Raw genomic sequence first — 12,563 nt, 5'->3', positions numbered from 1 at the left:
ACTTACCTAAAAAGTCAATTTATTTATTTAAAATATTTAACACGACAATTTTTATTTATTCTCCAGCCACGAGTTTTTGGTCCTCTTTAAGTGTGAATTCAATTACGTCTCCATTGGCGCTATTACTAGGAGTTTGAATGCATTAGCCTAATTTTTCCTTAAATCCTTTGATACACGAAATGGGATATGCAATGATGTCTCATAAAATTATTTTATTTTAATTTTTATATGAAATGGTAATTTTATTGATAAGATAAAATAATCTCGAGATTAGTTAATACCTCAAATCAAATATTGCATAAGATTAATCTCAAAATTACTATTTTTACCCCACTTACCAAATGACGTATCAAATTTATCAATTAATGCATTTCCAAATACAAATTCTGAATTTCTTTCTCCTTTTTTGTTTGTCTCCCAGTCCCTCTTATAGGACCTGACTTTTAAAACATTTATTTTTTCATTTACCTACGAGACCTATTCTTATTTTCACTAAAATTCTCTTTTTTCAGCTATAAATTATGTTTGACTTATACTTTTCGTATAGTTTTCAAATATGCAAATATTATCTTTAAAAAGTTAAAAAATATATATATCCAAAAGAAAACAAAACATTAGAGAGATTTACGAGAGGTCCAAATTCAGAAAGAGATCGACTTATACTTTTCGTACAGTTTTCAAATATATAAATATTATCTTTAAAAAGTTGAAAAATCTACATATCCAAAAGGAAATAAAATATTACAGCGATTTACGAGAGGTCTAAATTCAGAAAGAGAACAAAATATTTCAAAAAAAGAAGGCCGGGCGATTTACAAAGAAATAGAACATGTTTTATTAGAATCTATATACACCACAGCTGGTGAAAGAAGAAAACAACAGCATCACGGTGATCTTCCTACAACAAATAAAGGATTTTACGGTAATTATTGATAGTGTTGTTGAAATAATATGGAATTTTCACAGAATTTGACATTGAGTTTACCTTATTGTGATTTCCTTCAACTCAGCATTTTGTCTGCAATGCATAAATCAATTGTAATTAGCATCTTTGCTATATAAATATATGCAAAAATGACCAAAAGAATATGGATGAATCATCTAATGTTATAAATATTTGTTTGTATTACACACTAACCAAAGAAATAAAAAGTTATCATAGGAAAGAGTAAGATGTATGAAAAATACATTCAAAAGAAAAGTTATTTGACTCTATACAATTTCCAAGGGTAAAAAAACACTTTTGAATGGAAAAGGGGTACTTTGGATTGGGAGTGAGTAACCACTGGTAATAGGGCAAAAATAGAGAGAAAGGACAAAGGAAAGAGCGATGCCTACATTATATCAATTGATTTGTCATAGTAGGAAGAAAAACGGCGCACGGACCGCACTCGAGCTTTGGATCAATGTCCCAGAAGCAAGGAGTATACCCGCGTGTTTCAAACATCGAAAAAATCTAATTCAGCTCCACCTAAGATAGCAACTATGACTTTGTCGCGAGTTTCCCATCTTACCTATCAAATGTTCTATTTTCTTACCTGAACTATCACTATTTATGTTAATAAATACACCTAGTTGAGAGATGGTGATGGTTGGCCTAGTCAGCTTTGTGGTGTGTTTTACTACATAGAATGTGATTGTTCAGATAGTAAATGGGAACAACTGATAGTTTGGGTATGTTTTTGAAAATTAACTCTTTTTCTAGATGAAAATATTTAACTTTTTGATGAATGTTTACTCACCTATATAGTGCACATGAACAATAAGGTCATCATTTCCCAAGCTTTGTTGCTCTTCTTGTATTTGCTCTGCTGAAGCAATAACAGAAAGCTTACATTTGTGTGGTTCAATCAGCTGTAGTGTCTGATTATCCGCAAAGTCGAAAGGAATTTGTTCCAAGTAAATGCAAGCTGTTAGTATTCAGTGTTCAAGGCTCGGGAAATGATAACTTGCTGCTTCCCATTGCTTCAGATTCATGTCCTCAAGAAGTAAAAACTTTAGTCGCGAGAATCCATCTTCCTCTTCATTGTGTAGTTTCTAAATTTGTCCGTGAAAGGCATGATGTTTGAGTACCTCAAGATTAGGTAATTTACTGAGAATGTTCATGTCTTCCCATTGTAGGTGTGTTGTGATACCTCAAATGAACAAGTTCTGATATCAAGAGCAAATCAAACATCTAATATCCTAAGTAATCTAAAGCCTGATTGTGAGGGTAAATTACAATAGGATGGATATTTGAAGAAAACAGAACGTGTGAATGGCATGAGTATAGAAAGTCCACTGGGATATCTATACTTTCAGTGTTTGTGATTTATTGAATACAACTACACGACGTAGACAACTAACGTTTTCTAGAACACCATCGTGATCATACCTCGTTTTGAAGTGTATAAAGTTCTCATTTTGGGCTTCTCTTAAACACATATCTCGAACGAGATCATGCATCTTACAAGTACTGAGGCAAGTGGTTGTAGCTCAAAGAAAGTATGTTCAAGCAATCCATAGTGTCACTGGTCATAAGTGATCCTATCTTTTCTGCAACATTCTCCCAAGAACTTGTTTCCTTGCTCATCTTGGAAAGTAGTCCACCCATTGCAACAACTGTAAGCTCCAATTCCGCAGGATAATCACCACTCCCAAAGACCTTATCGCGTAAAAGAGTCCAGCTTTCCTCCAGGCTCAGAAAGAGCATCTGGTGAAGGGAATTGCCAGAGCAAGCACAAGAGGCAACATCTACAAGCCTTATGGTCAACACGATTCGACTTCCATTATGATCATCTACACAAACGAGTTTATTTATAGACTAAATAATGTGTGAAAATCGTCAACTGCAGGTCCATGGCATGGAGCCATCGTGTTGACCACAAGGCTTTCCCAGATAACCTCGTACATTTAACTCAGCTTGAGAAGCTCAAAATATAGGGAGTACCCTATCTCTCCTCGGCTACACATTCCACATTGTGACAATTTCCCACCAAACCTTAAAATGTTAAAATTGTGCAGAACACACCTACAATGGGAAGACATGAACATTCTCAGTAAATTACCTAATCTTGAGGTACTCAAACATCACGCCTTTCACGGACAAATTTGGAAACTAAGCGATGAAGAGGAAGATGGATTCTCGCGACTAAAGTATTTGCTTATCATTTCCCGAGCCTTGAGCACTTATTAGTCCTAACAGATTGCAATTCGTTGGAGCAAATTCCTTTGGACTTCGCGGAGAATTCAGACACCACAGCTGATTGAACTATACAAATGTATGCTTTCTGTTCTTGTTTCAGCAGAGCAAATACAAGAGGAGCAACAAAACTTGGGAAATGATGACCTTATTATTCGTGTTATAACTATATACGTGAGTAAACATTCATTAAAAAGTTGAACATTTTCGTCCATACCAAACACACCCTTAGTGTGCTGCTGAGGTCTTTTCTAAACTTGTTCATTTAAGGTACCTTAGTTGCTCGCACCACCATGTCGAATCAATATACAAACATAGGAATATACATGTCTTGTTTCTTCACGATTACTACAATCCATTTATGTATCAAAGAGATCAACCCTGTTCATACCATGGGAAATTGTGAAGATGCCTCATCTAAGACATATCCATTCTATAACCTGAATACCTGTTTCGTAACACATAAACTCCGTATCTTTGTGGATCCATTTGTGACGACCTATTACATGATACTCATTATTTCCTTGGCAATGAATACATAGTACTTCTACGAAGAATAGGTAAATTTATTGAAGCCTTAAATTTGCCTATGAATATGATTATTCTCTGGTCTTGCATGTTCCTAGCGAGACAATAGACAAAATGAACTAACAAGGATGTTTTTTTGAAAAAAAAAATCATAAATAACTATAGTTCAGAGCGTAATTATGAAACACAACTATAGTTTGCGTATTTATGAAACGTAGCTATATTTATAATATTAGACGGAAGAGGTGTATTCAGGCGGAAGAAGTAAAAGTAGGTTAAAAAAGTATTGGTAAGAGACACATGACATAGAATAATTTTAATTTATCGAGAATATGATCTTAGATTGGAGGCTATGAAAGATATGCATTAGGATAGAGGACTAGTAAGTAGTCAAGTATTGCCTTATCTTTTTACACTCGTAGTTGCAGTTGTTTCTTAATCTTCATTTTTTTAATTACTATTTATTGTATCTTGGACTTCAATTATAATATTCCCCTTTTATTGTGATTCGCATCATCAATTCATCAAGGACATGAACGTTAGATAGAATAATATAGAAGTTGTTATCTAATAGATAGTTGAATGTTTGTTTCATCTTACTACAAATAAGCTTGGTGATAGTTTGATGCTACGTATATGTGTTTTTACTTTAATACCAATAATATTAGTAGTATTTGCATAATTTCTTGTTCCTCCATTTCTGTTATTATCGATTTTTTTTGTGTGCGCTTTAGTTTTTGCATTATTTCGTAATAGTTACTCTTTTTTTTTTTTATGAATCTTATGTAATGTTTTCTCTAGTATTTGTTATTTCTTTGATATGCGTTACCTGAGTTAAAAATCTTCCGAAAACAACATAAGATTTGCATTTACTTTATCTTTTCAGACCTGATATATGTAATTACATTGAATATATTGTACTCTTCCATTTCATTTTATGTAATACTCTTTTCTTTTTAATTCGTCCCCAAACAAATATCAGCTTACTATAATTTTAAAAAAAAATTAATTTTAGGAATGGTGATATGTCTGTTGTGTGTGTAAAGTGATATGGATGTAAGTTGGAACATCCCATGTGCATGTGCTCAAGAAAAGGAGAGTGAAATCAATGTGTATGAAATGCCTTGGGCCAAATGGAATATAGAATGGTCCCTCATGGATATTGAGTGAAAAGTGTGAGTTAGAAAGATAAGTGGGAATCCTTTATTTGCCCAATTACTACTGGTTCTTGTCTATATTTTGGTCTTTTCTTTTCTAAAGAGTAAAACAAAAATACCAAAATAGAAAGTTAAATGCCAAAAAAAGAAATATCAAAATAAACATACTAATCAATTCTAGATTAAGAAAATCAAAATATTACTTAGAAAATAGTGACTTATTTAATGAACCTAATTTGAAAGATAAACACTTAACTCAAAAGAAGAGTAATTAAAGTAGAGTTGAAGGAAAAAAATTTAACAATAACAAAACATCAAGATATATAAAGCAAATGCAGCAATATTCAGTAGTGAAAATTGAAGAATGAAATACTATTAACTACTAACAAAAGAGAAGACGAGGAGAGGAAATCTATGCAAAGTCTGGAGTGCTTCAAAAATTATGTATCTACACTAATAATCAAATTTAGAGTCAAATTTAGATTTCAATACGAATATCAAACATCAGACAACGAATGCCAAAAAAAAAAAAACTGTTAAAGATATATATGAGTTTTCATTGATGTCAAAGGGTGGTTTATTCCCTCCACATAAGACTATCGGGTCAGCCATAAAAATATCTTCGTTAGCTGGTTGATGACGTGGACTTTCTGTAGTGGCAGGTTTAGGCCTCTAGATATTTTCATCTCAAAATATCCTTCAAACACGTGTCTCCCAAACTTTCATTTATACCCCTACAAACCCCTATAAACTACCGAAAATGCCACTAGCTATTAATACTAGTTGTATTTTTTTGTTAAACATTTAAGACCCCCATATATTTTTTTAATATTGATAATATTATTAAATAATAAATGAGTTATTTTTTTAAAAGAATTAACTAAAAAATGAAAAGTGTCATTTTAATTATAAATCGAAATAAAGAAAGTACTCCCTTCGTTTCATTTTATATGGCATTGTTTGACTTAGCAGGATGTTTACGATTTTTTTTTTTTTATAACTTGTGGTTTAAAAGAATTTTTAGATATTTATGTGGTTGTAAATCATTTTACTAAGGACAAAAAAAAATTAAAAATTAAATTATTTCTAATTATAATAAAATGATATATTTTTAAAGACGGACTAAAAAAAAGCGTGCGACAAGATGAAGTATTATTCACAAGAAGTAGTAAGTAATTGCTCGGTTTTGCATTCAAAGACTTTTTTTTCTTTTCCTTTTTAGTATGTTTGTCATTCATTTATTTACAATTTTTTTTAAGAAAGATGAGATTTACCCTTGCTCTTTTTTTTTTCCGGGACAATTAACAAGCTTTATTAATCAGTAGACCACACATTATATAAACAAGAGAAATGATTCTAGATTTAACCCCATGTCACAGAAAAATCCCAACAAAATAATATCACAACTATCAACTAAATGCAATATCTGATGTAAATTGTAGAATTTTGTGAATTATCGAGTCTTTAAATACATATTGCGTTTGACGCTATTAGGTCGACGACATATCTGTCTGAGCATCACACAGACTAAATATAATATTTGATGTGAATTGTAGAATTTTGTGTATCATCGAGTCTTTAAATACATATTGTGTCCGAAGCTATTAGGTCGACGACATGTCTGCCTGGACATCACACAGACTAAATACAATATTTGATGTGAATTGTAGAATTCTATGAATCATCGAGTCTTTAAATACATATATGCTATATTTAAAACTATTAAATCGACAATATGTCTATTTGAGCATCACGCATCATATCGCTGTCAACTGAATGGCCTTCAATAAGCATTTTTGTGCACTCTTTCCCTTAGTTTTTTTTATAAGTACTAGTGCAATACATGACATAAAATTCAAAGTATATACCAAAAATGAGGAATCAATTATTATACATAGAACTAGAACTAGAATACTTATTTGTAGGGCCACTTAAATATATTTTTAAGTAGATAGAACAGCTAATTAACCACTAATTTAATCCTATATTCCTTAATTCTAGTATATAATTCAACTGTAAATATAATCAGTAGGGCAAGTGTGATAATGACATCCATAATTATCGGTTATCACACTCCAGTTTAATAATAACGTTTACCCGAAAACAATAAATTAAAATCGAAGCATAACTATGGCCTATGAGTTCTCAATACAAGAATATTCTCTCAAAAAGGTTTGTATAAATTTTTATATCTATAGTTTAGAATGTAGTTACGAAACGTAGTTACAATTTGCGTATTTATGAAACATAATTATATTTGTTGTATTGGATAAAGGAGTTGTATCATGCGGATATCAATGTACCGATAAATGAATTGTATTCAAACAACTAGTATCAACCATATCAGGCGGGTATCAACTATATCGATGCATACTATAATGACCGATGGTAATTTTTATGTTTCCATTATTCATTACACTTTTAATATTATGAGTTCAAAATATTCTAATATTAGGGCAGCTATATTTCTATGCACACTATCAAAAATGCTAGGTTCATATTTATCTAGTACATACATTTTCCATCTCCGGTCGAAAATATCTAACTTTTTGAGTGAATTACTTTCTCTGTTTATTTTTATTTATCTATTATTTTAAAAATAAATTTTTACATGAAATAAATCAAGAAAAGACTATTATTATTTTTGCATTTTTGTCATTAGGATTAACTACTCATTTTCTAAATCATTTTTAAGAATATTAAATACTAACTAATATAAATACTATAATAAAATACTCATTTTAGTCGTTGTTTTTTAAGTAACATGCAAAATAGTTAGACCTGAAGCATGCTTTAACTGAGAACTGTCTTATCCATATGGACATGACAACTCGAATGAACATCGCTAACTAGTGTGAACCGGTCAATTAATGGCCATGATTAAGACGTACATAAAATCAAGCTCAAACTGGATAAGTAAAAGTGAATAGATGAAGTATGAATTAAATTTCAAAATATTACAATTCTATAAGATATTTAATCTTGTAAATAATAATCGAGTTTCAAGTGAGAACTATCTCATCCATCTGAAAATGACAACTCGAATGAACATCGCTAACTAGTGTGAACCGGTCAATTAGTGGCCATGATTAAGACACACATAAAATCAAGCTCAAACTGGACAAGTAAAAATAAACAGATGAAGTATGAATTATATTTCAAAATATTACAATTCTATAAGATATTTAATCTCGTAAATAATAATAATACCATTTTATTCTCTAATGGCATTTCTTTAAATAAGTTCAACATCATGTCCATTTTTCCAATACGGCTCTGTAAACATATCTAGAACATATATTTGCACCAGATATTTTTGTTTGTCCAAAAAATTAAAAAAGAGCCAAAAAAAAATAAAAATGGGTGTGAAGAAAATGGAAGAAGAAGAAGATAACAGAGGAAGAGGAAAGAGATTGAAATACACAAATATGGATGAAGAAGAAAGCGGAAATATTGAAGTTCCTTCACAACCAGTTGGATTTTTCTATCCTTTAACGACGCCGTCTTCAATAGTTGTCTCCGATGCATTAGATCCTGATCTTCCGGTTATATATGTGAATTCTGTGTTTGAAATCTCTACTGGTTATCGTGCTGACGAAGTCCTCGGTCGTAACTGGTAATCTTTTAAAATGTTTTTGTAATTTTTTTGCAAATTTTTATGTGTTGTGTGAGTTTAGTTTTCAATTGTTAGGGATTTTGTGCAGTGAAATTAACTGATTTGAGTTGCACTACGGGTGTGGTATAGTAGTCAACGATTTCTCAAATTCAAGTCTCAATATAAATAAAAAATACTAGGAGATTTCTTTTCGGCTGCGAGTTACATGGTGGTATCATTAGTTGTTTTTGCTGGTAGAATTAGTCAGATGCACACAAAGTGAACTGGACCGGATACCACAGTTATCAAAAAAAATTTAGCTGATTTGTGCTTCTTTTTTCCATTTGACCTAGCGTTCGTGGACATAGTTTACCTGATATTTTTTGCTAGTGGGAGCTGATAGATATCTTGTAGAATTAGTTGGGATGTGCGCAAGCTGGTCAAGGCACCTTGTCTATCAAAAAAATTAGTTGATCTGTATATTGGAACTAATTTTGGCGATTTAGATTGTACTTGAACAAAATGTAGGGGTTGGAAATGCAAATGGTGAAATTTTGCTTCTTTTTTTTCATTTGTCCTAGTTGTTTTGGTGGACAAAGTTACAAGATATTTTTTGTTGGCGGGAGTTGATAGGTATCCGGTAGAGTTAGTTGAGATGCATAAGCTGGTCCAGACAACCCAATTATCAAAAAAATTAGCTTGATCCGAGCTTACTTTAACTATATATTGGATCTAATTTTGGTGATTTAGATTGTACTTTAAAAAAAATATAGGGGTTGGAAATGCAAATGGTGAAAATTTTGCTTCTACATTAGATGTAGCAACCATATTTTGTTTCTTGCTCTTTAACAGTACAAAATCACGTTCAACCAAAAACACAAGATCCAATGAGAACGTCTATTACCCTGTCTGTATTTGTATAGTCAACCATCTGTTCATGTTATTGCCATTTATATCTTAGACAAATCCTAAAATTGAATTTTGCTATTGAATGAGAGTTCAGACTACAACAATGATAGAAGAGTTAGTGGGTTGGATCAGGTGCTTTATTTAAATCTCTTGTGCTTTTAAGATCATGCTTCACAAGGGATAAGCTAAAGTTGTAAGTAAAGCTCATAATGGCTTAAAAACTGTGATTTAGGGTAAAGAAAGATTACAAGTCTACGCCTTTTTATGTATTTAGAAGGATGAGAAACTGAGGGACTAAAGCGTCTTCAAAACTACGTGACATAAAAAATGTCGTGTGTCAGAATGGAACTTGAGTTGAAGCTGTTTCAATGGATTTTCTGGTGATTTGTATATCCTTTTGATTTAATTAAGATTTATTTATTCAAATAAAAAATAATGGTGAGGATCTGATTTCAAAATATAGTTACCACTCCATCAAAACGTGTTCAGATATGCAAGCAAAGTACAACTCCTGTAGACTATCATCGTTTTCATTGTTGGTATAGTTTTTTTTTCACAAGGATTAAAGTATAGTCAAAATATATGTTTTGATTACTCATTAAATGGCAACCCAATGTTAGTATATTAGAAAATTAATTGTATCTTTTTCTGTCCCTTTACATTATCAATTCTTTATTAAAATTGTTCAATATCCAGAGACGAGCTTTCTCTTGCATTTGCCATTAACTTCAACATTACTAATATTGAAGCATCCATATAATGATCTACTATATGTTGACATTATTTACTATTTGAGGAATCTTGACATGTTCACTGAATTATTTTCAGTCGGTTTTTACAATTTAGAGATCCACGCGCTCAAAGGAGGCATCCTTTGGTGGATCCTGTTGTTGTTTCTGAGATCAGAAGATGTCTTGAAGAAGGTGTTGATTTCCAAGGGGAGCTTCTCAACTTTAGAAAAGACGGTACACCTGTGGTAAACAGACTAAGGCTAGCACCAATACATAGTGATGATGGCACAGTGACCCATATTATAGGGATTCAAATGTTTTCTGAAACAAAAATTGACCTGAATACTGTGTCATATCCCGTTTTCAAAGCAACTTGCCAGCCTCACTGTGACGAGTCCAGCGAATACTCCATTAAAAGCGGTAATTTATTGCATTGTCAGCACCATGAAATATGCGGTATTCTTCAGCTCTCTGATGAAGTTCTAGCTCACAACATTTTATCTCGATTGACCCCAAGGGATGTTGCATCCATTGGTTCTGTTTGTAGAAGGATACGCCAATTGACGAAAAATGAGCATGTTAGAAAAATGGTCTGTCAAAATGCATGGGGAGCTGATGTCACAGGTGTACTGGAACACATGACAAAGAAGTTAGCTTGGGGGCGTCTGGCTAGGGAGCTAACCACTCTTGAAGCAGTTTGTTGGAAGAAACTGACAGTTAGAGGGGCTGTAGAGCCTTCACGTTGCAACTTCAGTGCCTGTGCTGCAGGGAACAGGCTAGTGTTATTTGGAGGGGAAGGTGTTAATATGCAACCAATGGATGACACGTTTGTTCTCAATCTTGATGCTGCTAATCCAGAGTGGCGACGAGTGAGTGTCAAATCATCTCCACCAGGACGCTGGGGACATACTCTCTCATGTCTTAATGGTTCCTGGTTGGTGGTGTTTGGTGGATGTGGGAGGCAGGGATTGCTTAATGACGTATTTGTTCTAGATTTAGATGCTAAACAGCCTACATGGAAAGAAGTATCTGGTGGAACTCCTCCCCTTCCTAGGTCTTGGCACAGCTCTTGCACGATGGAAGGTTCAAAGTTAGTTGTTTCAGGTGGATGCACAGATGCGGGTGTACTTCTCAGTGACACATATTTGTTGGATCTCACCAACGACAAACCTACCTGGAGAGAAATTCCAACTACGTGGGCTCCTCCATCTAGATTGGGACACTCACTCTCAGCTTATGGGAAGACAAAAATTCTAATGTTTGGTGGCCTTGCCAAAAGTGGTCACTTGCGCTTAAGATCAGGTGAATCATACACTATTGATTTGGAGGACGAAAGGCCACAATGGAGACAACTTGAGTGTGGGGCGTTCACAGGAGTAGGAAGTCAAAATGCTTTGGTTCCTCCTCCTAGACTTGATCACGTTGCTGTAACCATGCCTTGTGGCCGTATTATCATTTTTGGAGGTTCAATTGCCGGACTGCACTCTCCTTCACAACTATTTCTACTAGATCCTTCAGAGGAAAAACCGTTATGGAGGACTCTCAATGTACCCGGGCAACCTCCAAAGTTTGCTTGGGGTCATAGCACATGCCTGGTTGGAGGAACAAGGGTCTTGGTCCTAGGAGGCCATACTGGGGAAGAATGGGTTCTCAATGAATTATATGAATTGTGTTTAGCAAGCAAGCAAGATTCTGATGCATGATCTGGTTAGTTGAATTCGCACAGAATTGATATATATTTTGGAGTGACTTTGCATTTTATTCAAGAACGATTCCACTTTGTAGACACTGGAATACACCTTGCCATAGATTTGAGTAAACCTTATGCAGCTTGTGTAAATAAGCTTTTGATCTTGCTGTTTGTAGTCCCTTGTTTGTAGTAGCCTTGAAATATGTTTATGCCTTTTGCTTTGTATCTATATATTCTATTCACTGATTTCTGAGTCTTAAATTCTTTGTACATTATACTTTTGCCAAGAGAGTTCATGCTCATAAACTGTATAACTTTGTCTTTCACAAATAATTAGTTTAGGCTGTAAACCTAGTCGGAGAAAAGGATTTTCTTGAAATTTTTTCCATCTAGGGGTGTCAAAATTAGCCCATAAAATAATGACTCGTTCAACCTGTTTAGGTCTGGGTGGGTTATTAACTCCCTGATCGATCCATGAAAAACATTTAAATGACTACTTTGAACCTATTCCAAAAAGCACACCTTAAACAGAAACAATTCCATCGTAACTCATTGAAGTTAGACTGTTATGTTGGTTAATAGTAGAACAACAACATACTCAGTGTAATCCACATGTGGAATCTGGAGAGGTTAAACTGTACGCTGACCTCACCCGTACCTCGTGGAGATAGAGAGTGTTTCAAAACGACAACAACTAAAAGCTTTTTGTAAGCAAGTAACATATACTGCACATATAACATAATAGTGCATTTTTATTTCCTGGCATGTGATA

The 12,563-nt window shown here is 33.4% G+C and overlaps 1 protein-coding gene and 1 long non-coding RNA gene across 3 annotated transcripts; one reads left to right on the top strand and one right to left on the bottom strand.

The window, feature by feature from the left end:
* Nucleotides 1–745: 745 nt before the first annotated feature.
* On the bottom strand, nucleotides 746–3,566 carry LOC129885209 (uncharacterized). Of its 2 annotated transcripts, none has more exons than XR_008766071.1 (3): nucleotides 3,456–3,566; nucleotides 986–1,018; nucleotides 746–898 (listed from the first exon to the last, which is right to left on the bottom strand). It is a non-coding gene; the product is annotated as an uncharacterized LOC129885209 (long non-coding RNA). The 2 variants fall into 2 exon arrangements; XR_008766070.1 differs by lacking the exon at nucleotides 3,456–3,566 and adding an exon at nucleotides 1,743–3,416.
* A 4,593-nt stretch (nucleotides 3,567–8,159) lies between these two features.
* On the top strand, nucleotides 8,160–12,037 carry LOC129887888 (adagio protein 3). Its single transcript, XM_055963121.1, has 2 exons — nucleotides 8,160–8,482; nucleotides 10,199–12,037. Exons 1-2 carry the CDS (start codon nucleotides 8,226–8,228, stop codon nucleotides 11,802–11,804), a joined length of 1,863 nt encoding a protein of 620 aa, XP_055819096.1. The 5' UTR covers nucleotides 8,160–8,225; the 3' UTR covers nucleotides 11,805–12,037.
* Nucleotides 12,038–12,563: the final 526 nt, after the last annotated feature.

The sequence above is a fragment of the Solanum dulcamara genome, chromosome 4, assembly GCF_947179165.1.
Source record: "Solanum dulcamara chromosome 4, daSolDulc1.2, whole genome shotgun sequence".
Lineage (NCBI taxonomy): Eukaryota > Viridiplantae > Streptophyta > Magnoliopsida > Solanales > Solanaceae > Solanum > Solanum dulcamara.
Note: the sequence above shows the minus strand (reverse complement) of the source record. Positions and strands in the feature narration are given on the sequence as shown.

Excerpts from the sequence above, each read along its gene's own strand:
- LOC129887888 (XM_055963121.1), top strand. The coding sequence starts at position 8,226 with ATGGGTGTGAAGAAAATGGAAGAAGAAGAAGATAACAGAGGAAGAGGA. Across the intron at positions 8,483-10,198 it reads GAAGTCCTCGGTCGTAACTG|TCGGTTTTTACAATTTAGAG; the intron begins GTAATCTTTTAA and ends AATTATTTTCAG.